The sequence below is a fragment of the Perognathus longimembris genome, chromosome 22 (assembly GCF_023159225.1).
Source record: "Perognathus longimembris pacificus isolate PPM17 chromosome 22, ASM2315922v1, whole genome shotgun sequence".
Lineage (NCBI taxonomy): Eukaryota > Metazoa > Chordata > Mammalia > Rodentia > Heteromyidae > Perognathus > Perognathus longimembris.
In genome coordinates, this window is record NC_063182.1 from 9,775,455 (window position 1) to 9,802,654 (window position 27,200).

Here is a 27,200-nt window from a genome sequence, read left to right on the forward strand (position 1 = left end):
TGGTTTGACCACGCAGAGGATGACTGCCAATAGTTGTGCTCTGACGCTGGACAGAGCCCAAGTTGGCCCAAGACAGCTCCAGAAAAGAAGACATTTCCTCATTGTTCCAGGCTTCAGCCCAGATCTTTTTTTTTTTTTTTCTTCGCATTACTGGGGTTTGAACTCAGGGGGGCTTTGTGCTTGCTATAGCCACACTCCCATCCTCAGGCCCACCGTTTGTCTCTCCCTGTTTTGCTGGGATGAGTGTGTAGGGAGGTTGATGATATTCTTCTGCTTGTTCTCCTGGGCTGGACCCTTGTCCATGCTCTGCCTGTGGTTACCACTTACCAGTGCATTTCTTGTGTCTCTCTTCCTGGGTGCCAGGACTCGATGTGGACTTAGGGCCATCTCTGTCATCTTTTAATACTAATTCTACCTGTTGCATAATAGGTCACCAATAAGTCTTGGAATAAATGTCAAGCTATTATTTAGAAAAAACAGGCACAGTAGCAGCTTGTTTTCCCTCTTTCTACATCGAGTTTGGTTATATGTGTTTAATGAAGAGTGTACACACACACACACACACACACAATTTTCATTAGCATGTATTCATTGTGCAAAGGGGGTTTAACTGTAATGTTTCCTTACACATGTATAATGTACCTGAATTAAGTTCATCTCTTCTATTTCTTTCTTAGCTTCCTTCCTCTACCTCCTTTTCAAACAATTTCTAATAGTTTTCATCACTCTATTTGGAAATTTATTTTGCAGAATTAATAGATTTGCCTTAGTAGATGGTCAGTAGATACTAACAAATAGCCTAATAAAGTTTATAACTACAAATCCCTACCAGAGAGATCAATAACTATACATACAAAGAACAATAGAGCTGAAGAGGGACTTAGTTTCATTGTTGTTTTTGCAAGTAACAGATCCCTTATGCAAAAAATCCCTAAATAAATAAGAACTGTATTACAAAGTTAGTGCATTCTTTTTTCCAGAATCCAAGGAGGAGTTGGAAAGCCCTAGCTTGGCAAGAAGGGAGATGGTGGGCTACCTCTGAGCACTTTGACAATCGGAGTTTAAAGTTCCTCCTTCGGCATCTCATCTCTAATGGGGGATAGCCCCAGTCCTCAGTCTCCCTCAAAATCCAAATCCTGGAAACAGAGTATCCTTGCTTGACTGTGATCTGGGAGCTATAGAAAGAGTCCAATCCTGGCCAGGTGGATTCCCTGCTTCCCTAGAGAAAGTAAAATTCTCCACAGCTGGGCATCTTAAAATGATGACTAAATAATTAAAGTGATTATTATAGCGTTTTATTCTCAAATGTATATTTTTATTCCTATAGATTTTCACTTTGCTTAGTTCTTGAATAATTGAAAAGTCGTTTTTTCTAATCGATGTTTTATATAAATGGAAAGAACTTTAAATACTACTCAGAGTAATTCTCTAATAAATGCCTGCATGCATGTAATGTATGCATGTATGTTCGGGCAGTATTGGGGACAGAACTTAGAGTCTTGCAAAGCACTCTACCCTTTAAGCCATGTCCCCAGCCCTTTGACTTTGTAGTTTTATTTTCAGAAGGGATCTTGTGTTCCTGCCTGGGTCTACTTTGAACCACGCGCCTTCTCCTCCCAAGCAGTGGGAATAGCAGGCCGCATCACCGTGTCTAGCTTGTTTTGGAGATAGGCTCTGGCTAATTTTTGCCCAGGCTGTCCTTCTGCTGCAATCCTATTGCCTCTCAAGTTTCTGGGATTATAATAAATGCCTCATAGTACAAATTTTCTGTTTGACAGTGTAGATTTTAAGCTAGGCACGCGTGGCTGAGATCTCAGAATTTCTGTTTGAAGCTAGTCTGGTTAAAAAAAAATACCTTTCTTCCAGATGTCAACTCCTTTCCTAGCTCCTGCTTCCAGAAGCCTTTCTCCTATCCTCACTGCCTGCTTCTTTTATGTAGACTTACTACTTACACTCTACATAATCTCCTTCCTTAATGTACCTGTGTTTGTTTGCCCTTCAACCATGACAAATTAGGAGTCTCAATGCTGTTCTAGTATATACCATAAGCAATTAAAAATAGTGTCTGGCACATAGTAAACTTGGAATAATGGTTCTATTTTTCCCAAGAGTGGAGTATTTTAAGTCACAGTGTATGCTGAAGAATAGTAAATGCTTTATCTATATCTGGAGGTATATCTGGTGTTAACTAATTGGGTCTGTTGTCTTACCTTTACTAATAGCAAGGCTCTCACAGGGGTGCATGCCCCTAATTCCAGCTACTCAGGAGGCTGAGGCAGGAAGATTGAGAGTTTGACAACAGCTTGGGCTACATAGCATGACTGTTATACATATCCTTTCCAAGAAACACTGGAGTCACAATAGACAGATAGATAGAAAATAAGGACTTGTTTCAGCAGGGCAAAATTTACTTCTGCAGAAGGGTGCTCCATCAGGCAAAAATCTGGCAAGCAAGCACAGGGAGCAGGCAGGCAGGCTGACCCACTGTTTATCCCTCACCCGGCAGGTCCTGCCCCTCTGCTCTGATTGGCTGAGCACAGGTTCACAATCTGCTCATGACTGGCTAGTTGGAGTAGGGTAGGATGTATTTACGTGAGGCGACTTTGAAATACGATTAACAGTTCACAAGTAATATCAGAATATACCCACACCCTCTGCTATTTCTTGAACAATATGAGGTTTGTCTTTTGCGATGTGTCTTCATTCTGTCTTGGAAGGGAAAAAAAACAACAAGACCAAACCTTACATTTCAAAACTCTTTCCTTACCCTAAAGCAGTTCCTTTTTTTCTTAACAAGAGCCAAGACACCAGGCCAAAGCAAGAACTTTTAATCAACATACTTGGATAGAAAAGACAATTTTTCTCACATAACCCTTTCTTAAAAACAATTCCTCTTGTATTTCTCACAATCACAAAATCCTACAAGTAGTTATATATATATTTTTTTTTTCAGTCATAAAAATTGTACTTTGTGGCTCACAACTTCCCATCCTGGTGTTGAACACAAGATGTGGCAGGAACAAGACTAGTGGAGAAGATCCGTGTAAATAAATGGGTAACCCAGGTGGTGCTAAGCTGACTCTGGCCTTCCAACCAGCAGAAAAAACAGGGGTTCCTGGGCCCAAGGAGTCAGGAGTAAATCGTGTGGAGCATTGCTGCCTTTTTCTTCCCCCCCGTGGGTGGGGCTGCACTTTGCAATGAGAGTGATCAAATAGTCCTCCATTCAGTTCTCGCTTGCCACGGTGACTTTTTGATATTTTGGCAGGGGTTGAGTGTGAGTGCGTTTTTAAGGTGGTTTGGGGTTCCTTACTTTTCTGTGTTTTCGTGTCTGTTCAGAGACAGCCTCCAGGGACTCAGGCAAATACCACTTGTCCTGAAACCAAATACATTCATACATAAATCATCACCTAACTCGCAGTATGTGTCCTATTAATAATTGTACTGCTTACCTAATTTAAAAAACAAAGCTAATTGGAAATTAAGAAAACTTGGTGATTGTAACCTACAGCTACTCTCACCAGATCAAGCCCTATCTGTGTCCAGTCATTTGGTTCCCACCTCCAGCTTCTAAGGCACTGTTCTGAGTACATCTCACGGCAGAGAAGCTAGGTCCAGGACACGGAATGACTTAGCCAGAGAATAATGACTTCGCCCAGAAGTATCAGAGGGCCTGGGTTTGAACGTAGGCAGCTTCCTTTCAGAGCCCCTTTTAAACAGCATGAGGATTTCTGTGAAAATGCTTTGTTCTCTGTGTTTCAGGTTTTGCTCGTCTTTGCCAAGGAAGATAGTCAGAGTGATGGCTTCTGGTGGGCCTGTGACAGAGCGGGATACAGGTGCAACATTGCCCGGACTCCAGAGTCAGCTCTTGAATGCTTTCTGGATAAGCACCATGAAATTATCGTGATCGATCACAGGAAAACTCGGTACTTCGATGCAGAAGCGGTGTGCAGGTAAGTTCCTGTGAATCCCACCCAGCCGTTTACAGCGAGCCTCATGGATTGCTTTCATTCCCACATCTGTCTTCAGTGTGTGCTCACTCTGCTGAGAAGCACGTGTGTGTTTTTGTGATGAAAGCTGTAGCTCCTTCCTGTGGATACCTCTTGTCTTCCCATTTTCCCACATTTGAGTTGCACTGATTTTTCTTCGTGTGTGTGTGTGTGTGTGTGTGTGTGTGTGTGTGTGTGTGTGCTGGACTCCCCTAAATTTTTAGGATACTCCGCACTGCCCCCCCCCAAGTTTTACTTCTAAAAAACATGATTAAAATGAAGTTTTTATTACACAGATATGCGTTGGATTTAAAGCAGATTATTTTAAACTTCATTATTCTGTCCCAAAGTGAACATCAGAAATGTGTGAAAGATAAATGTTCCCGTGCGTGTCACAGATGGGTAGCTCCTGCGGCAGGCTTCCCAGACTCGGGGGGAGGGAAGGCAGCCACTTTGCAGTAATGCTTGATTACAGCGATGCTTGCACTTTGGGGAGCAAACGCATGCCTGTTCATAAATAAATACACAGTCAGAGGAGTTAGCAAGGGATGGGTTGAGCCATTTAGCGGAAGTGGAATGCTTTGAAGTTAGACGGGAAGAGGTCACTAATTAAATGCTAGGCCAAGACAGAGACCAATGACATATGGAGCTAGGATTTTCTTGAATATTAGCAAATGAAAGCGAAAGGTGTGGAAGTTGATTCTTAGAACTGTTGGTACACTGACAATAAGTTAATAGACTAAGAGAAAAAAAATTTTTTTATCACAGACATTGCCTGGTTGTTCTTTGATGATATGCATTTTCTCCAAGAAAACTTTTTTCTAAGTAACCAATTTTTAAGTGCTTAATGATCTCAGATATTAACTTTTTCATAGAAACGTTTCCCATTTAGTTATGTTTATACACAATATATTTAAATGCTATTTTTAGCATTAAGAAATGTATTTTCTTAATAATTTTTAGGGAAGAAACAGATATTTTATAACTAAGTAAATCTGTATTTCCTGGCCTTCATTTTTTTTAAATTAGGTGTCTTTGTACTCAAATTACTATGGTATTTGTGCATACATAGAATGATTTAGGACAAGCCTGCACTATAAAGAGAAAAAAAAAGATAGGAAGAAAATTTTAATTCAAGCAAAAGCCAAGTTTAGCAGATGAGCCTTATATTCATCTTTGAATATAAAAAAGTTATTGCTATGTTTCCTAACAATTTCACCTCTATCTTAGCTGCACAGAGAGGCAATGGAGAATCTCTGCAGTTCAAAACATTTGTGTCTACGTGTTTGCTGTTACATGCGGAAAAGTGGCCAGTTTACTGAATGCTTGACCACCAGCAAACATTCCCTAAGCAGATGTCGGGGAATCCTGTATGGTCATCTATGGCCACAACCCCTGGCCTTGGAGCTACACTGGATCTTCTCTTATTGTACATGCTTGATCCAGAACAATCTATCTCCAGATCTCCCTTAGTTCCCCCCACCCCAAATAAAAGTAGTCTAGGTTCCTCTGGCCACATTTCTTTTGGAGGAATGAGAGGGAAGAGGCAATCAGCAGAAAGCAACTCAAAAGACAGAAGCTAATTCCAAAAGAAACCAGGAGAATATGGGCTCCAGCCCAGTTAACGTTTCTTTCCTAGGTTGGCCTCTTGCCTAGGACCCATCCTTTAGAATGTGGCGAAGCAGTGCACCCACAATGCCTCACTGGGATAGAAGAGGCCAGAGGATCGTGGGGAGTATGCAGTATTTCTCTAGAGATCAGAGCGTGCCACTGAAACACGGTTGCTTGTTTTTCATTTGGTGCAAGTGGACATGTCTGCTATGCATCCATCCAGTTGGCTCTTAAGTATAAAATAGATTTAGACCTGCTCTATGGGATGGCTGAATGGAACATAATCTATGCCAGCATCGGAGGGAGGCTGGCCCATCCCTCCCAGTCCACCGCGATTTAAGGCATCTTCTCCAGAGTTTGCTCATTTAAAATAACCATTTACTTGGGAGGAAAGCTCTACTTCCTAGAACTATAACAGCTGAGCCCTTCCTGAGTATACTGGCCACACAGGTGTCAAAGAGCAGGACATAGAGAACATATATTATTGGGGAAAGGTCGGGAATGGTTGGAGTGGAAGGGAAGCAATAGGAGACTCAGAAGCTTCAAATGTTTATATTCTTAGGTGTTTTGATCCTGTTAGACTGCTAGGGAGAAAACTAAGTGTGTTGAGTTGATACTAGTTCAACAAACATCATTATACAATGACAGTTCAGTATTACAACTGTTTTCTCAGCCTCCACTGATGCCCAAGTTGTTTGACGTATTTCAGCAAAATGACAGAACAACAGAGTGTTGGGCGGCTCTTTGAATCATCTTTAATAAACTTCAACCTGCATTTGCCAGCCAGGGCTTCGATTTCTATCATGAACGTGCTGAATTTTCAAGCCACTATTTTCAAAGGAAAAATATCCAACCTAGTCAGCTGCCCCAGGCACAAATAGATAATTAAGTGTATTTTAGGACTGGCAATTTTTTTTTCAGAGTAGAATTTCTATCAAAAACATGAAATTTAAGTGGAATTTGCTAATCTTTGAGTGGAAAGTTGGCCAGTCTGACCTATTGCATTATTGCTAAGTAGTGAGAACAATTAAAAAATGACAAACTGGAGAGATTTTCCTCATTCACATGAACATCTTTCTTTGTTGTCTCTCGTGTGTTGGAAGGCCTTTTCTTGAGGGAAGGCTTTGATTATGTTTCATTATCCATGTGAAAAAGGTCCATGTTGGTTTAAGGTCACAAAGCTCAGCTCACTGTTTGATTTGGCACCTTCTGGTTGCAGGTCAATCCGGGCCACAAACCCCTCGGAGCACACAGTGATCTTGGCGGTGGTTTCGCACGTGTAAGTTCAACCTCCCGCCCCAGCAGGCAGCAGCGCTGCTCAGGCTGGGGTGTTTGTCCCGTGCAATGCGGAGTTTGAACTGGCATTGTGAGGGGCATGTCCGGGGCCCTGGGATGCCAGCCTTAGGATTTGCTTTGGGGGTTTTGTTTCACAAGTCACTGGAAAATCTTTCATTTTTATCTCTAGCCCATGTAATTGCTGTTAGCACATTCTCATACAGCCCAAGGGGGAAAAAAGTTTACTTGTCGTCCTTCTATGCCAGAAATGAGTAGAATCTGAGAAGGAAGTCCGGAGAGAAGATTGTTCTGTTTGTTCTCTTTCTTTGAAGAAGAGAGATGGGGAAAGTACTTGGTTTTTCACTTACAAAGAAACACTGTAGCAAAGGACAGTGAGGTTTATGTAAGGACTGTGAAGGAACTAGAAGCAGGACAGTGGGATTTATGTTCATGTTGGATGGGCCAGACTGTAGGTATGAGACTGTGGGATGAGAAATTGCTTGCCAGGTTTGTCTGGAATGTGCTGTACTTACAATGAAAGAGCCAAAAGAAAGACATTGTTTGCACAAGTCTCAGTAGTTGGGATCTTTGCAAGTAACAAAATTGGTTGTAGTGAATTAATGGCTGTCATTAGCTTCAGAGAGAATAAGTCCTTCATTAGTGTCTAGGACCCGTTGAACTTGGCTCTGTTTTGGCATTTGGCACAGGTCGTACACAAAAAGAGCTGACAAACCAGCAACTTTGACAAAAGGGGGTAAGGTTTTCCCAGGCAAGTGGATGCAAGGAGAGTTGAAATACTGGGACCCAAAGTCATACTGGAGTAGCTGGGTGTCAGGGCTATAAAATCCCGCCCTCAGTGAAATTTCCTACTAATACACTATTCCCTGAGTCTCTTTACTTGACTCCTGACCACAGGCTATGGTTCAAAGAAGGTGAAGAATTGTCCCCGCTGTTCCTTACACCTACCATCCTGAGGGAGACGGGCTTTCCAGGAGAATGAGAGACAGACTGAGATGAGAGGCCAGCCTCCAGTGCTTTCTTTCCTCCATTTATCTTCAGCTCACTCTGAAATCCAAACCGGATCTTAGAGTCTTGGACATGATACTACAATGTACCAAGTCATGCTGCATTTCCATGTCATGCTTGTTCTATGGGTCCAAGAATGAAACTCTTTTTCTCCTCCCTACTCATAGAGTTTATCTTCCTGTTTCTATTGACATTTCCATGCAATCTCTTTTATCCCATTTTTTTCTTCCCTGATTTTCAAGGTGTGTATCCCAAGCCACTTTCTGGCTATCTCAGGGACCCTGTTTCTCCCTCAATGGGAGGTTTTCATGACGGGCTAGTCCCTACTCAACACCCAGCTGTAGGCTCAGCATAGGAAACTGTCTCATGAGATAGATGACCATGATCAGTTTTTGATTCCTTCTGTAGTAAGTTTCCATTCTTGCTGGCTCTTCTCTCCCAGTTGGCTGTGAAGTCCTGCAGGTGTCTACTTCATGTGGAAAGGTAGATTCAGTTAGGCCTTGGAGCAAAAGTCATGCCTGCAGAAGGTTTTGAGACAGCTATCTTGCAATGAGCAATGTCCTTGGTGAGTCCGGCTTCAGATGTTCAGAGGGCAGCTCAGGGCTGGAGCGGGCCAACTCCTGTACTTGGTGGCACTTCCCAATGCATGATGGGATTTCCTGGGCTGTCAGTGCTCTTGTTTGCATCTGGAAGGCCTAGATGAGGGCTCTGCCCTTGAAGATGCGCCCTGAAGGCACATGCTGGTCAGGAAGCCCCGCTTATGGCTAACATCCAAGGTCTCACTGCTCTCTCTCCATGTTTCAGTGTGAGGAACCCTGGTTTGTACCTTCTGAGTGACTACATTTTCTGCTTTGCTGCAGATCTGATGACTGTGAAGAGGCCTCAGTCCTTCCTCTCCTCCATGCAGGCTTCAACCGGGTATGTACAAGGGGACCCAGTACTTGCTTGGGTCAGGCACTATTCCTGATTCTTCTAGGATAGCAAAGCTCAAGCCATGAGAGCTGTCATGGAAGTGAGCCTCTGAACTGTGAGTGACAGGAAGGAAGGAATTGTGTTTCTCTGAGTGAGATGTAACAAGCAAGTGCTAATCAGGATTTTTGGCTTTTTTTTAACTCATAACTTCATATGTCTTAGCAATCGATATGTAAGACATAGAACATGCATCTTCCTATGTCAGATGAGAATTCTACAGTCCTCAAGTAGTCTCATGTAAATCAGCCCTGTGATTCAGAGTCAAGATGCCTGTGATTATATGGAAACATATCCACCCAACTTGCAGTTGGCTCTGTGCTCCCGGGACCTACCGGAGCTTATAGGATAGATTCACACCATGAACACCACGAAGGACAAGTCTGTGAATCACAGCTATGTGAAAAGCATTAATATTCATCTTGAGAAAGATCTGTTATTTCAAGACTTACCCACAAACTAGATAACTGGGCTTAACAGGCTTGTGAAAACTAGACATTTGACTGGGGTTGTAGCTGCAAGCATGCCAATGGAAAGCAAATATTGGGGTGAATATTTTTTGTGTGTGCTGGTACTAGGGCATAAACTCAGGGTCTGGGTGCTGGCCGTTAGCTGTCTTTTGTTCTCAAAGCTGGTGCTCTACTACTTGAGCCACAGCTCCACTTCTGGATCTTTGTGGTTAATTGGACATAAAAGTCACATAGGCTTTTCTGCCTTGACTATCTTCAGACCTCGATCCTCAGATCTCAGCCACCAGCACCCAGGTAAATGTGGGGGTTCATTAAAATAAAGGAAAAGAGAAGGAGTAGAAAAAGATAACCTAAGCAGTAATGGTAAAGACAGAAGTTTATTTTATATTTAAAAAAGCTCATTTCGAGACGTTATAGAGGACCTTTATATGTTTAGATTTTTTAATAATAAGTATATTTGTTCTCTTTTAAATTTAAAAGATTAACTTTTGGATAAAAATAGGATAGAGATTCCAGGTTGGAATTAGACAAGTTCACAACATTCATTTTTTAAAGATTGAGCTTCAATATTCCAAGTAGATTTAACGTCACACTGAACAACTGGGCTTGCCTTGTATCTCAAGGACTTTTGAAAGGAGTAATGGCATCTCAAAGAGGGTAGAGATTGAGCATCGCTCCCACTAGAGCTTGGGAGAAACAGCTGTCACTCCCAAGGGCAGACACTTAGGAGACTAACAGAAGTTCAGCGTTTCCTTTTTAGATGTTTCCTGACTTGCCTCTGCTCTTCTGGAAGGTTTCATTTCCCTCCGTCCAGATGACTCACTGGCTTTTGCAGTTAGCCGCAATGAAGGAACCCTCGGTGGTAACATGAGAGTCAGTCCCTGTCAGGCCTGCCTGCAGTCCTCTGTGCTGGGTCTAATCTGGTCAAGACCATGCACCAGTGGGGGTCAGGACACCTCAGTCCCTGGAGCCCCCCCCCCCAACCCAGTGGCCTTCCCTGCCTCACAGTGGCTCAGGAGCAGCTGAGGCAGATCTCCAAGTGGCTGTTTTCCTTTTCTGAAGAAGATCTTGTCTTTGGCAACGCTCTAACCAAGCGTCTTCCAAATATGCCAGCTCTTCTTGCCTTCTGTGAGGTTTGTTGCCCTTCCCTGGGTTGTTTTGGTTGTACTAAATCATTTGCCGAAAGTCAGCCTGGTGTTGCTGGCTGCGAGGCCGGCCCTTCAGTCTGTGGTCCCCGAGTGACGATCCAGGAACACGTTGTGCTATCAAATATCCTGCAACCCTTCCCCTCCCCCCAGGAGTGTGTGGCCACCTACGCTGATGCGCCACACTGAGCCTTCTAGAAACGAGCGTCTTTGCAAGATTAACCTTACACTAACCTTCATGGGCCTCTTTTTTTCTGTTTGAAATAATGCTTATTCATCTCAACAAGTATTTCTGGAGCCGTCTGTGTGCAAAGCATGCGCCCGGCATGCCGGGGCCCAGCGGTGGGGCTTGCCTCTCCCCTGAGCGGCTGCCTGGAGGCTAGGACTAGGGAGCTACCACTCCTTGTTTGTCAGGACCAGTTCCAGGTGATTTACTTAATCCTCCTCAACATAGTAAGGGATTTGATATTCTCTCCATTCTTGCAGAGAAGGAAACAAGGGCAAAACAACAAAATAGCTAGCCAGAGCTCACGTTCGCAGCAACGTCAACGACGCCATTGGGTCGTAACTACAAACTCTCCACTAGGTTCTCTGTATGGCCACACTGCCTCATGTGACTCTAGTATTCCAAAAGCTCGTAGGTGTTCCCCAGCGATCGTCTTCTAGGGTCACAGAAGTTTGGGGATTAGTGAAGACACAGCCTGAGAATCCACAGAGCCCGTTAGCCACACTGCCCATCAGCGTATGGGATGATCCGATCACTCCTGTAGTCAAGTCCATCAGCCCAGCCTTATCATAATCTACTGTATTATAGAATGTTTTAATTCTAAAAAAATATTTCTAAAAAATAAAGCCTTAGCTAGTATCCCTCAGAACTCTCTAAATGGTTGACACATCGTTCCTTCCATCAAAAAGCCCAGGTTAGGCCTCGTAGCATCAGTGGCTCGTCAGGAGGCTAAGCGTTGAGGGTCATGGTTTGAAGCCAGCCCTCGCTGGAAAGTTCCTGAGAATCGTATCTCCGAAACAAGCCAGAAGCCGAGTGTTAGCCTTGAGCATAAAAGCTTAGGGACAGCACCCAGGACCGAGACACACACACACACACACACACACACACACACACACACACACACACACACACACACTCAAACTGACCTAAAATATGGTCTGTGGAGGGTGGATTTTCTTGGTGTAGCATCTTTGAACAATTAACAGCCACATTAACAAAGTGCGAGCCGGAACATGTCTCGTCAGAGGGTGGCTGGGGTTACGAGGAGGGAGTGAATGAGCGGGAGAGGAAGGGGGGGGGTGTCTAATTACAGTTCCCAATGTGCATTCATGAAGGTGGAACTAGGAAACTTGAGGGGCTCGGTGGGATTGAAAGAGAGGCAGGTGGGAATGATCCAGATGCACTGTGCACACAGATGGGCACGGGAAACCGAAACCTCTTTGTACAGTGACTTGAAGATGATAAAAACAAGGAGAAGAAAGAATATACTACTTGAAAGCCAACAATGCAGTGACATTTAGTATATTCACAGTTGTGCATCCACCACCTCTATGTCGTTGTCAAACATTCTATAAACCTTTTCCCATGAAGCCGTCACTTGTAATCTTCCTTCAGCTCCGGACATCACCAGTCTGTGCTCTGTGGATTGATCCATTGTAGAGATTTCCTGTCAATAGAATCACAATATATGACTTTTTGTGTCTGTCTTATAGAGGATAGTTATCTTCACTGAATTGTGTGTGTGTGCACACACATATGTGCTGATCCTGGCCTTAAACTCAGAGCCTGGGTACTTTCCCTGAGATGGTTGTGTTCAAGGCTAGCTCTCTACTAGTTGAATAACAGCTCCACTGTCAGGTTGGGGGGGGGGCGGTTAATTGGAGATAAGAGTCTCAGACTTTTCTGCCCGGGTTGGCTTTGAACCCTGATCCTCAGATCTCAACCTTCTTAGCAACTAGGATTACAAGGCATGAGCCATTGGCACCTGGCTTCGCTGAATATTTTTCAGGTTTTTGCATGATACAACATGTATCTGTTTTACTCCTGTTTTCTATGTGAGTAATACTTCACCGCATGTATACATCACAGATTGTTTATACATTTGCTGTTGATGGACATGTGGGCTACTTCTACCTTCCGGCTGTCGTGAACCATGCTGCTCGGGGCCTGCTTCTACAAGTATTGTTTGAGGCTCCACGTTTTGTTCTTTGGGTATCTTCTTCCCTGGGAGTAGAACTGCTGGATTGTGCACAGAAATTCGGTGTTGAATTTTTTTTTTTATACCCCTTCCCCAAGTATTTTTCCACAGCAGCTAAACTTCCAGCAATGTTCAAGCGTTCCATTTCTCCACATCCTTGCCTGTGCCCGTCTTCTCCTTGTTAGTATAGCCATCTCCATGGCTGTGGAATGACTACGCTGTGCTTTCCATTGTGTGTCTTTAGAGGCATTTCCCATCTGCTTGCTGCCCATTTGTATGTTTTCTTAGGGAAATATCAAATACCTGGTTTTTTGTTGGGTTGTTTATCTTTTGTGGTTGAATTTTTTGTTTTGTTTGTTTGTTGCTCTTTTGTTTTGTTTTGTTTTTGGCCAGTTCTGGGGTTTGAACTCAAGCTCTATCGCTAGAGCCATGCCCCAGCCCATTTTGCTTTACTTATTTTTTAATAGAGTCTCATTTTGGGGGGGGGGACGCAGGGCCAGCTTGGATCACGATGCCCCTCTTTATGCCTCTCATATAGCTAGGATGACAGGAATGTACCACTACGCTCAGCCTTATTGGTTGAGATGGGTTCTTGCTCGCTTTTTTTTTTTTTTTTTCTTGACCTGGAACTGTGATTTTCCTGCTCATCTATACCTCTCCAAAAGCTGGGTTTATAAACGTGAACAGCCATACGGGACCAAATTTGCTGAATTTTTTTTTAATGAGCTGTGGATTAAGCACTAACAAAATTGAGAATGAAGCAAAGAATAGCCTCTCCCTACAATGAGTTTATTGGCAATATAACACACATTGAATTTGCTGAGATTGAGTTTCAGTGATTTTTATTGGTACAGTATGAAGTCAAACTGTTTTAGCAATGAGTACATGGTTGGAGAGGCCGTTTGTGCTCTTGTGTGTTTATTTCCTATGACTATTTATAATGAAGTTTATCCCACCTTTGTTATAAAGGAAGCTTGCATGTATTTCCTGCTCTATTGTTTCTCATACATTTAAACAGCATTTCAAACTCCCCAACAATTTTTCTGTTTCCTCTCATCTTACTTACTAGACATCTTACATAAGAGTTACCTGAGGGTAAGAACAGCTGTTAAGTCTCTCTATTTGACTCTCTAAGAAATAATTGGAAATGTCTTATGTATTATTTCTGCTTTCTTTTCAGAGATTTATGGAGAATAGCAGCATAATTGCTTGCTATAATGAACTGATTCAAATAGAACACGGTGAAGTTCGCTCACAGTTCAAATTACGGTATGTAGCAAAATACAGTGGTACCACAACTTAATAACTCTTTAGAAAAATCTTATCTGTCAGCATGCTGATATTTACCATCTTGTGGTTGAATCCCATAGATTTTGAAGTTCTTATATTGGATAATGGCAGGTGGCCAGGAGCAGTATTTAAACTGGGGAAAGCCTTGATATAATAACCTAAATTGAAATCATTTCTTCTTTTGGCAGTATTTTCTGTGATATCCAGCAGTTTTAAAATCATAACCTGGGAAAATTCTGGTTTAATTTTTGCATGGTTAGATTAAGAATAACCTTTAGCAATAACACTCTACCTCCTACTTTCTACACTTACAAACTCCTACTTGGATTGTTTTAGTAGGGGCAAACCATTGGGTATATTTACTCTGCTGGCTATGAAAATAGCTATGTAGTAATTTCCTAAGTCTGCTTCTGATCTCAATATGTATGAGATATCTTCAAGAAAGGGATCTTGGATCTGTTTATAGGTATTGAGAGCAGGCTCTCGATTGCTGGTGGGAGTCTCCTAGTGATAGTTGCTAGCCATTGTTGCTGCTGACTTGTTCTGCTCTAGGCTTAGTTAGACTACCAGGGTCTTAGCCTCTTCTTGGTTTGGCTCAGGCTCTGCTCGATTTTCTCTGAGGACCCTAACTTTTTCCAACTGCCCTGTTCAAGTCAGAGATGGGGGAGAGAGTAATAAGAGGAGGCCCATCTCCCCTACTCCTGCTCCCCCACTTGACAGGCCTGTCCCCTGCCGCTTCCTGGCTGCTAGCAGGGCAGTTCCCGCGTGGCTTCTCACTGTGGCCACCTGCTAGGTTGGTTTATACCTACAGCAGCCAAACCCGTGGGTACAGCTGGTCTGGGGTTCCTCTTTGGTGACTAGAGAAAGCTAGAGAATAGTGTTCGAATAAGAAGTTGGTTATTCTAACCCTGGGGGGGAAATGTTTCAAAAGAATGTCCGGTCAGTGGTAATTCAGATATTTGAAGAATTCTGATTATTTCAAAGCCACTGATGAACAAAAATCACCCTTTTTTAATGTTTAAGTAAGCTAAATTCCATGGTTTCTTTTTGTCTGTATGTTTTTTGTTTTTGTTTTTCAGTTTTAGAAAGCTTCATAAAATTTTTCCAGAAAATCGTATAGTCCTTTTCTTTTTATAAGTTGTGCTTTTTAGTATTGTACATTGTTTTTATTCCGGGGAGGGAGGAGGTTGTCTCTATTGCTATTAAATGAGGGTAAAAAATAAGACCCACTTGCGGTAGCTCATGGCTATAATCTCAGCAATTTGGGAGGTAGAGTCCCAGGAAGAAAAGCCTGTCTAGCTCTATGTCCTCTTTCTTTCAATACCAGCTCACTTTATTACATTTTGGCTGGTTCTTCCTTGACATCACCTGAGCTTTCTCCCTATCTGGGTATGTGCATGCACACACATGATTTAAATCTCCCCAGATCTACCAGATCCCAAACCCAAACGGATGAGAGGTCATTGACCTTGACCATGACCTCCCTCCAGCTCTTGAGGGCATTCAAGGGCATCTAGAACATCTACCTGTACCCTCAGGCAGCCAAGTGGCTATACCATTTGTGACAAACTGGGAAATGAGCTCTTTATTATACAAAGCCAAAATAATTATAGTCTAATTATGTAAGAATTTTCCCTACAATTCCGCCCTCGGCTGCAGCTAAATATGTAACATGACTGTCATTCTACAAGGACACAGTCTTTTGCCACATGATGGTGTTGGGTTCCGAGTATCTCTGTACAAGAGTGTCTGAACTTATTGAAAGGATCGTGCAGGCCTGGACCCCTGTAATGGTTGCCTTTTCCCCCTGGGTGATCGAGTCCCTAAGAAGGTCCAGAGGAAATAACCAAACAGACGGTGTGGTCTAATTTTTTTAAAGATGACTTTAGGTAGAAAAAGTTTTAAAGGTGTGTATACATTTCTGTGTACATTTGATGGATTGCTCTGCTAAGCAGAATAATTCATGAAATGCTGAGTTTCTAGGATAATGCCTTTTTCTCATGAAAAGACCTGTTGTATCTAAAGTCAGCATAATGATTTAACTACTTACCAGGAATTTCAGCTCATCAGTTTGTACTAGAACAGTTCCAGCTCTTCTTTCAATCATTTGTCAGTTGAGGAATCACTCAACTAATCATGCTTGTTTAATTCCCAATCTTAGAGCCTTGAATACTTAAAATAACCGACCCTTCTGCATCCTTACCCTGGGAGCAGGGCCAGCAAGTAGCAAGCTCATGAATCCCTGGCTCATCTGGTCCCTACTCTGCTCATTCTAGGCCCCTGCGGACTTGTGTTCTTAAGCATTGACATGCCACCACCTTGCCTAGATCTACCTTTGTTCTCAGTGGGGCGTGTGTCTGTGAGCCTTCCAAAGGACCACCAGAGATCACATATCCAATTCAGTTACACTGACAAAAGAAGACAATAGAAGCCTCTGCTGACATGATCCTAGCTGTGGGACTTGACATGTTGGCTGTAGTGCTGGAATAGAGCTCATTGTCCTGCTTGTCATTGTGGTGCTCATTGTTTACCACTGTAGCCACTAATACACATTCTACCTGGACCCCTATAATGCTTGCCTTTCCCCTCTGGCCTCTCCCGTGGGATCCTCGTAAGGCCCCTAAGAAAGGCCGCAGGAAATGGTTTCATTGCTCATCTTTCCTGGATTTTCATACCTACCCACCTTACCTCCCTTTCTCTTGTGTTTCTGTTTCCAATTTCTGACTCCTTAGCCTAAAGGAAGTAAAACAATATCTCAAATAAAGTCATTTGAGATATAGTTATATGGTTCACAAGAACAGAAAATTAATAAAGCTAAGTTCTTCTGCCTGGAGAATATCAATAATTAATACAAGCAATTAGGTTCCCAAACTCTAGCAACATGACACAAATTGATTGCCCCATTTTGCTGCATGTTTATTTAAGTACAGCCAACAACCAAGAGAGATTGAAAAGCCAAATAAACACTGCAGTGTTCCCTGTTGGTCACTGTGAGGGAAGCAAGAAGAGTAACATCCTGTACTGTCAAGTGCCTTCTGCTGCCAACTGTCAGTATAAGCATTTGCTCTTTCCTGTTGGGCATTATACTTCTGGAGGATTTTATGCTTTATGGCTAATCGTGAAGTGAATGTTTAATAGACCAATCCTAGAAGCTGGCTCTGAAGATTTATATAAAGGCCACTTCTTGAATTGATAAAATGGTAATTGCCTAAAGTACCAGTTTACACTCTTAGTTGAAATATATAGGTAGGTACCTTAGAGAAACCACTTATGTAGGAGAGAAATGTATCATTTGATAATTTGTGTTCATTAGAACTTAATTATCCAGATCTCAAAGTTGACAAATTGGCCTACATAGAGTGTGTTTTGCCACGCAGCAAAAGTAGTTCTGAAAGGCAGAAGTAGTTCTTTTTTTTTTGGTCAGTCATGGGGCTTGAACTCTGGGCCTGGGCGCTGTCCCTGAGCTCTTCAGCTCACAGCTAGTGCTCTACCACTTGAGCTACAGCACCACTTCCGGTTTTCTGGTGGTTAATTGGAGATAAGAGTCTCTCGAACTTGTTTGCCCAGGCTGGCTTTGAACCATGATCCTCATATCTCATCCTCCTGAGTAGTTAGAATTACAGACGTGAGCCACTGGCACCAGCTTAGGAATACATACTGAGCCCATTCTGGACCAGATAGCCAAAAAATATTTTTGATAAAATTGGCTCTTACCTGGGCATCAGCATCTCATGCTTGTAGTCCTGGCTACTCAGGAGGCTGAGATCTAAGGATCAAGGTTTGAAACCAGCTCACTCAGACAAATCCTCAAGATTTTTTTTATCTCCAATTAAACAGCAAAAACTCAGAATTGGAGGTATAACTCAAGTAGAATACAAACTGTGAGTGAAAAAGTTCAGTGAAAACTTGAGGCTGTCAGCACAAGACCTAGTACTGGCGCGCACACACACACACACACACACACACACACACACACACACACACACACCGCGCGCATATACACAGTGGCTCTTGCTTGTCTCAAGAGCCAGTTCAATAACCATGTTTGTAATGGCCCTGATTTCCTCTCGTACTCTTTCTTCTTATTGCAGATCACCATGTTTACAAATGCTGAGGTGGTAATGTGACAGTCTACAGTTGAAGCTGGGTGGATGGGTACAGTTGGAATGTAGAAATGGTCTGTCCACTCAGGAGTGCCAGTAGAGTCAGGCTGTCTACCCCACCCCCACCCCGCCTCGGGCCTGCTCATACAGAGCATGCTCATTGATATCCTCAACTCTGGAATTCATTCTCCATGTAGGCTACGTGACTAGTATTATACACATTTTTGGTTTGACATTTCAGATATTCACATGAAAAAAAAACAAGTTATAATTTAATTTTCTTTTCACCAAGGGTTTTTAAAAACCTTTGATAACAAAGAAATAATAACAGCTACCACATGTTGAATTCCTACCCAGTAGAGTCCCAAGTGCTTTGAGAAATACTTAGCAAAAATCATCTGTTCTGATGATTATAAAACCCTGTGGAATATGTATTATTCTTCTCATTTTCTAGATGAGGAACCCAAGGACCAGCAAAAATAAAAAGATGCCCAAGATTCCAGAACTGGGAAAGTACGAACTCAAATTTCACTCAATGTTTTCTGCCTTTTTCCTTATAAACAGAGCAAAACAAAGAAGCAAAGTTAGACTCCCTTGATGAGTGGAAAAAATAACATCGGAAGAGTTTGTTTTGTAAGAACAAATATCAGGGCAATAAATCAATGCTTTTCTTTTTTTCTCTTTGTTATGTGTAAGAAAGCCTTTGCTGGGATCCTTTAGATCGTCAGTACAAATAACTGAGCCCTAGCTACATTCTTGCCATATTGGGTAGTAAATAACCTACTGTAGTTGGAATTGGTTCTAGATTTAGAAGTTAGTTAAAATTATAACTGTATTCTGTGAGCCTGATTCTGAATGTCCCAAGTATACAGGAAAGTTGACAAGACCTGGCAGCCTGCACAGGTAAAATGAACTAGCTCGGGAATCCTGCCATATTTGCCTTTCTTCATACCAGAGAGGATGGTGGGAACCAAAGTCACATCACAAAAATAAGTAAGGAGGAAAAAAATGTTCTTATGTTTGTTGCAAAAGGCCAGAATACCTCAGAGACAATTTAGGCCTACTTAAAGCCTCCTAATTGCTCCTGTTCCATGACTTCTGTGAAGAAAATAAAATGTCACTGACATAGAACATATGGGACTTACAAGCCAGTTTCGTCTGTGCTTTGTTCTCTGTGTCCATGTTGAAGCTCCTTTTGGCAAATACATAGCCATTCAGAACTTACTTACAGTTCCTTTTCGGATTATGCATATGTGTATATATGCTGTTGTTTATGCAGGTAGTTTGGAAGATTACTTTGCTTTTTCAAAACACAACAACTGTCTTAATCTGTGTGAACTATATAACAACATACCTTAAGCTGGGAAATTTAGAAATAACCAAAATGTATTGCTCACTTCTGGAGACTGAGAAATCCAAAATCATGATGTTGGTAGATTCAGTGTCTGGTGAGAGCTTGTTCCTCATAGATAACGCATTCCATGTCCTCAAAGGCAGAGGGACCAAGGGCCTTCTCTAAGGAAATGAATCCCATTCATGAGGGTAGAGCCCTTGAAATCACTTCCCAAAGGCTCCACATATTAATACTGTTGCATTGGGCATTAGATTCTAACATCGGAACTGCGATGGGACACCAATATTCAGACCATAGCAATAATAAGAAATGTATGGTTCCCCCAAAAAAATCTAGCATGTATTTACTTTGTTAGATTAACAAACAAAATGCAAATGATTTTTATAGGACAACTAATTCAATCTTTTGCATCTTTCAGGGCCTGCAATTCAGTGTTTACAGCATTAGACCACTGTCACGAAGCCATAGAAATAACAAGTGATGACCACGTGATCCAGGTAAGGAAAGAAACACTTCTACCATTAGATGTCAAAACAGAACCTTTTTCACGTTCGAGCCACCTTTTGGCAAGTACTTTCCAATTACTTTCACATATTAGCGCACTTTCTTTGAAGAATTGAAAAATCAAACTATGTAAAGAATACTGATAGACTTAAGCTAGGAATTAGATACTCAATAAGGAATAAGATGTATTTGTTCAGATCAGGAGCTGTGGCTTCTTTGACAGAGTTGGCATAAATTCTCTAGATCATCTGTCAAGACAGAATTTAGAGAAGCAAACCAGAATTGTAGAGCAAATGCTTGCAAATACCTATGGGAGCGAATCATTCAAAAAAAAAAATCTCATTTCCTTGCCTGCAATTGATATACTGATTATAAAGCACTATGCGAATGCCATCTTCTTCAGGCAATGTGTACGGGAGATAAACATTCATCTGCTGTCCCTCTGAAAGGAGGCTGTTCCTCGGTGGCTCCTTTGTGACGGCGGCCTGCCTGTAGCTAGTTTGCGGAGTATCCTTGTACGCGAGGAATCCTGGTGGCTGTTAGAACACCAGCACACTGTGGTGCTGCTGTAGGAGCCTTCTGTCTCTTCTGAAGCTTCCAGTGCATACGCAGCCATGCCATGCTATATCCTCAGATCACTGGTCTCCATGGAAACCCACTGGTGCCCACCCCTCCTGGCCCTGTCAGCATCACCTTCATTAGATTATTTCACCTCCATTTGGCAACACTGGCCCCTTGGTATAGGAGAGTAAACTGAGGCCCTCCGAGGTCCAGGGACTTCTCTAAGAAGTCATAAGCATTGAAACCCAAATATGCAGCTATGTTGTTTTTTTTTTTACTCCAAAGCCTGCCTACTCCCTGTTTGGCTGCATTTTTAGAATTTGTTTCTCTGGCTGCTCCTTAAAAGGGAACTGAAGGTTTCTTCATATTGCTGGCTTGTTTCTGGCTCACCTGCCACAGCCTTGACTCAAATCCCACAAATCCCATGTCTCCACCACTTACATCTAGACCTGAACAATCAGTTCTGTCCGTGAGACACGTTTGTGTTGTACCTCCCTACTTTGAGGTGGGCAGCTAGGCTGTGATTTCCAAAATAAGAAGAAGGGGCTCCTGCTTTCTACCTTCTTTACTTGTAATCTACCGGAGGATCACTTGAACAGGGAACTGAGTCTATCACACAGCTAGCAACCAGTAGTTAGCAACCCATATCCCTGGTAGGAGTAGTCTGGAGATGGTTTCACATGCTGGTATAGATCATCTTCTAGCCTCTTCTTCCAAAGACAGGCAGAAACAGGGATGTGAGAATCGATGGTGCCTGTGAAGTGGAGGGAGGGAGGGTCACTGAATTAAAAGGGATGCTTGGATTCTGGAATAAGATTTTTACAGGTGTTTTCTTGGGGAATCTCTTTGTGCTACTTTCAAAGATGTACCATCATTGTGACATTTCAAAGCAAAGGGAAGGAGGGCTGGGCATGACTTGCATTCTCAGCTGACAGAGATTAGGAGGATTGTGTTCTGAGGCCAGCCCTGGGCAGACATACAAAGCCCTATCTGAAAAGTAACTAAAGAAAAAAGGGCTGGAGGTGAGCCTCTAGTGGAAGAGCAGCTTTCATAGGAAGTACCTAAGTTCAAACCCCAGTACCACCAAGACAAGGGAAAAGAATAAGTATTAGACGTAGCCAACAGAAAAGGAAACATCACATTCTCTAATATCATTTATTTACTCATCATATATCTACTAAATAACCAGGAATATCCCAAGATAAGTCTTTGGCTTTGAGGATTTTAATGTCCAATGGGGTAGAACAAAAACTTAAAGTTCATGAACTCAATGTTCCCAGGAGTCAGTGGAGCTCTTAGGAGTGACAGGAATCTCCTCTGCTTTTCTAGAGGGATATGGGGGACAGGGCGTGTGTGTGTGTGTGTGTGTGTGTGTGTGTGTGTGTGTGTGTGTGTGTGAAAGAGAGAAGGGGGTGAAGGAGGGAGGGAGGAATCAGTGAGACACAGACTCCCAGGGTTAAAGCCCAGGGAAGGGAGACTTATAGGTAGCTTGACAGCCTGCAGGGGCCACCAGGGGGCTAAAAGCTGATCCAAGAAGGAAGGCCCAGGCTAGTAGTGGTGCCCCACCCTGCCAAGGGACCAGGCCAGGTACCTGTCCTATGTGTGATGTCAGGGTTCTCTTCTTTAGCCATCCCCGTAGCTCTGATGACCAGAGTGTCCTCCTGGCCCTTTCAGCTCCTGGGGTTAATCACGCTCATAGAAGCTGTGTTCCCAATGGAATCGCTCCCTAGGTGTCCTTACATCAACCAGTTCATGACCTATCACCCCACGAGTGATTAGAGTTTGGGGAGAACCTTACTGAAGGAGCAGTGGGGTGGAACTTGTACCCAAAGAAACCCATGACCAAAGTTCCCATGCTTTCCCTACCTTGAACACCACCTGTCCCTTCCTCTTGGATCCTCATCCGATTCTGTGCTTCTTGAAAAGAAAATGGAAGCGGAAGCCTGAGACGAGGAGGTGAAGAAAATAGTTCTAAACCCCAGATCGCAGCAGATTTCTGCACTGAAACCTCTTGAGTCTGCTGACCTCCAAGTGCATGATGGGGTGCCCCTCTTCTTGCCTCTGGCACCCAGCTCTGAAAGGCTGTCCTGTCCATGCTGGCTCACTATAGTTTGTGTTCAGATGTGATAGAAAGTGACCTTAACCGCAGCATCGAGAAATAGATGGCGCAAGTAGAAAGCCAGCAGCTGTGAGATCAAATTGCTGCCTTACAGCTGTGACTAATAAATGTCACAACCTGTTGAAATAATTAAGTTCCTAATTACTTGTTTGTTCTAATTACTTGTTTGTTTTTAAATTTCTGATGCTAGGATGGAACTCAGGGCCTCATTGTGGGCTAAGCAAAGCACTGGGCTACACATCCCCCAACCCTATTTTTTCTTTAAATCTCCAGATTCTTTCTTTACATTTCCATTTTCTTCCGGATTTTTCCTGATTTCCTGATGGCGAGCGACGTTCAACACAGACTAGGACTGCCAGACAGGAGCTTTCTGCTCCTTCCCTGCTAAAGTTCCTCCCAGTTGCCCACAGAGGACTTAGATAGCAGGGGTGGGGGGGGGTCACTGGTTCGTGGAGGTCAGGGAAGGAGGGCCCCTGCACCCCAGCTGTTGAGCATGGTTGCTGCTGGAACTGCTTGCTCCATTGTCCTGAGTCCCACCCAGCAAAGGCCCCCGCATTGCGTGCTGATGCGTCCCCCGCCCTGTTCACAGTATGTCAACCCAGCCTTTGAGCGGATGATGGGCTACCACAAAGGGGAGCTGCTGGGGAAAGAACTTGCTGACCTGCCCAAGAGTGACAAGAACCGGGCTGACCTCCTCGACACCATCAATACCTGCATCAAGAAGGGAAAGGTCAGTGGACCCGACAAGGCTGGTCCAGAAACCCCTTCCCCAGTCCTTCGTTGTTGTTGTTGGAAGTTTTGGTGTCTTTTTCCATAAGGTTTCCTTCCTTCATAATATCAGAATTCAGTGGAAGCCATTTGCTGTTTGCAAAAGGAGGTGACGGGTTAATTTTGCATCTCAAGTGAATCTTGTGTTTAGCGTGCTGACATAACTGAGTGTTTTGTGAAAGGGTATGTCACGCTTTGTGAGTAAATGCCACCTGTCATTGCTGGAACACTGTGCCTGTCTCTGAGCAGCGCTCTACCCAGACAGCTACTGTGGATTTTTCAGTCTCTCAGTTAGAGACTAGAAGGACTGAATGCCAGTCTGTTTTTTTTTCTTTTTTTGTCAGTTGCCCTTTTTCTGTTGTCTTTGCTTGTTACTGCTCAGAACCCATAGGTAGCTCTTTCTCTCCTGGCCTCTTCCCCCAGCCCTTCTGTGTTGTCCAGGGAGATGAAAGCATGGTAGAAGTACAAGAGGAATTTCCTCTGTAGCCCTCTCCTCCAAAGGAGCGTTGGCCCTCCGGTCTGGGATAGCCTGGGTACTTTCTTCTAAGCTTCTTCTCCTGCTGCCTTCCATTTCCTTCTCTTCTGCGTAATAATTTGATAGAAACATTGTCTTCATTGAATAGGAGGCCATTCGACAGGGATAAAAATGTTTGGATTATAAAGATAGACAATGTTGATTTTTTTTTAATTGGAGCAAATGAGACTTAAAGAAGATATAAGCTATTATATACTACTCCCAAAAGATTAGTCGAAAGAATCCAACCTCGTCGTATATAAGGGAAGGGGCAAGGAACAGCCATGAGAACCTACCTCTGAGCTAATCCCAAGAACTGTTGGGGTACTCCATGCTCCCCCCCATGTCACCTGGCTCTCTCAGCTGATTCCCAGGGTCTAGTGCTTCGCTGCTTTCTTCTTGGCTGGCAGCATGGCTCCTTGGAAACTGAAGAGTCAGAGTAGCTCTAAACACCTTGGCTGAGAGACCCCAATCCTTGGGGACTTCAGGAAATGAGAAAGACCCAAACTTATGATAAGATTCTCTACTTCCTAATGAAGCTAAGTTAGTTAAACCCTCCGAGCCTCAGTTTACCCATCTCTACACTAACCACAGTAAGATTAAGCTCATAGGTCATGAAGATTTTGAGAGTGACTTCTCAAATTCGGTGCGGTGGCAGGAGGTCAGTAGCAGGTTAACTTGACCTCCAGGTCAAGGGTCGTGGGACTCAGGACGGGCAGCCAGGTGGACTCATTGATGGGCTTCGTGGATTTGTCTAAGCTTTGTGACGGTGTTAGTGTCGCGGTGGAAGCGATGATACAGCAGGGTTTGGTGCAATGTAAGGGCAGTGGGTGCAAATGTTCTGACTCAGCTCAAGTTGCTCCCTGGGGGCAACTCTGACCATGACCAAAGGATCTGAAGAGCTCTCTTTGTCTGTGTAGGAGTGGCAGGGGGTTTACTATGCCAGACGGAAATCCGGGGACAGCATCCAACAGCACGTGAAGATCACCCCAGTGATTGGCCAAGGAGGGTGAGAGCAAGCTCTTTGACTCTTTCAGCTGCAGACATGGACTCAGGCCCTTGGGGGCATTGGGTTTAGACATGGAAGGCCAGTGCGAGCCTTAGGTCCTCACAGGCAATAAGTATTGCCATTTGTGGTATCTCTACCAGGCCAGTAGCATGCCCTAACCTTCATTTGTTCCTCCTGTCTTCTGGTCCTAGGTGTCCCCATGGTTTCCAGCACCCTTGGAGGGGGCTTTGTTTCCAGGCTATTCTTCCCCCTTAATAAATAATCTCCAGCTGGGGTGCTAAGCCTCTGCCCTGAGCTCACAGAGAGTCCACCTTCTCTCTCTCTCGAGGCCCTGCCTTTCCTGGTTTTCTCTAGGTTGGCTCTGGGTTTCTTCCACAAGGGCTAAGAAAGTTCTGGAGGCCACTAACATGTGAGGGATGCTGTCTGGCCAGCAGCTCAGGGTATCTGACCCCATGGAACCTCAGGTTACCAGACAAGTCTGTTCGTTTTGTGGGGAGATGAGAAAACAGTACAATTCCTTTCCCTTCTCTCAGTTAAATTTGTGAGAGGGCTCAGGAGGCCAGACAAGGCTCCTAACACCGCCTCACTGATAAGTCTCATGACTCATCCTGAAGGTCAACTCCACTTGGCAGTTTGAGTCTGTGAGGGACTCAGAACATGGAACTGTGTGGGGAAAATAATGAGGTAAGAGCTAGCACACCAGTACCAATAATTGGTATTGGAGAGTCCCACGGAGGAGTCCAATGGGAGCACCTATGACCAGCTGGGGTAGGGGGGTGATACTACTAGAAAACTAGATGTCCCACAAAATCACCAAACTACTTGTATATTGTGTCCTCTTCGATTTTACTTATTTAGCCATTTGAAGTTGTTCTCCAGTCAGATGGAAGACAACCACCTAGTAATTGATACATTCTGTCATGCATGCCTCTCTGGCTGAACTCTGAAGGTTGCAGGCACTGCTAGGCTTCTAAGCAGGCTTCTTGGGAGCTGCGGTCCCAGGCTGTCCTCCCTCCAGTCTCCAGCTGACCAGCATTTCCTCAGCACATCCCTTCTACCAGCGACCAGTGCTGGGGAGAAGATAATGCCCAGAGCTCTTGGGGTTTTAACATCCTTATTCTTAGATCATCTTCTTAGAAGATTTTTTTTGTTTTTTTGTATATGTGACCAGAATCACTAGATAACCAAAGCAGAGGAGATGTGCTATTGCTTGGCAATTTCTGTCAGAATAAATTTTTTTCTGGTTTGACAGATGAGGGAAAGAAATTCTTTTATCTAGACACAATTTCCAATGTTATTTTTATGTAATTGTACTTAGGCAATGAACTATCAGAGGCAATGCTGATTTAAAATCGGGGAATTTTACCTCTTCCTATTTGAGTGATGCTCACTAAACAATTGCCAGTACTTTCTATGCTCTCTTTAGAGTTCTCCAGAGAAAAGCAAACCAGAAAGAGTTAGAGATAGAGACACAGATACAGAGATGGAGAGACATACACAGAGACAAGCAGACACAGGGGGGTTAGGGAGAAAGATGCAGTTTCCCTCCCAGAGGCTTTTGAGGTATAAATCTTATATATTCTTTGGATTTCATGGCTGTACTTTCAACAGAAAGTCCACCTTGAGCTAACATTTGCATGGGGCCTAACGACCTGTCATCTTTTAGTTTTCCTTATGGTCACCAGCAAGACCATAACCTAACTGTCAGAGTTTTATCCTTAAAAAAAGTACCATTATGATATCACCTATAGTACAAAAGAACATGGAATATGTAACAGAAAAAAAAGCAACTATAAAACTTAGCCATTGCCCAAATAAATCTCTTGGCTTTTTAGATGAGCAATCAAATTATTTATGTCAGTATGTTAGTTTTTCAGGCTTTCCCTAAAGGTATCTAGGAACCAAACTTCTGGAGAGTGACAGTTACATGAAGAGAGCCCTCTCAGAATGTGTCTGCAGCAGCAGGGACCCCGCAGGAAGCCAGGTTTTTGAAGAGGAGGTTGGGAGCTATGTGGAAAACATCTTTTCTGTAGCTTAGATTTTTGCTTGAGTCCTAAATCTACCCTAGTCCCTGCTAGGGGAGTGCTGCTTTCAGAAGACTGCTGATGTTTTCATGTGCTGACTTGTGGAACCCTCTGGTATCAAACTCACTAATCATGAATTATTTATATTATTAGGAAAATTAGGCATTTTGTCTCCCTCAAGAAGCTGTGCTGTACCACTGACAATAATAAGCAGGTACAGTATTCAGCCCTCCCGCCCCCCACCATCTGCTTTGTCAGCTTCACCATG

The 27,200-nt window shown here is 43.4% G+C and overlaps 1 protein-coding gene across 5 annotated transcripts in view; it reads left to right on the plus strand.

The window, feature by feature from the left end:
• The window catches only part of Pde8b (phosphodiesterase 8B), a 159,498-nt gene that overhangs the window by 94,699 nt on the left and 37,599 nt on the right, over nt 1–27,200 (plus strand). For 3 of the 5 annotated variants that reach the window (XM_048331394.1, XM_048331395.1, XM_048331398.1), the window contains exons 3-10: nt 3,760–3,950; nt 6,817–6,876; nt 8,759–8,816; nt 13,867–13,955; nt 19,852–19,930; nt 23,207–23,347; nt 24,820–24,908; nt 27,086–27,146. In XM_048331394.1, coding sequence (XP_048187351.1) covers nt 3,760–3,950; nt 6,817–6,876; nt 8,759–8,816; nt 13,867–13,955; nt 19,852–19,930; nt 23,207–23,347; nt 24,820–24,908; nt 27,086–27,146 — 768 coding nt within the window. The remainder of the gene's footprint in view (nt 1–3,759; nt 3,951–6,816; nt 6,877–8,758; nt 8,817–13,866; nt 13,956–19,851; nt 19,931–23,206; nt 23,348–24,819; nt 24,909–27,085; nt 27,147–27,200) is intronic. The other 2 variants (XM_048331396.1, XM_048331397.1) reach the window with 1 other exon arrangement.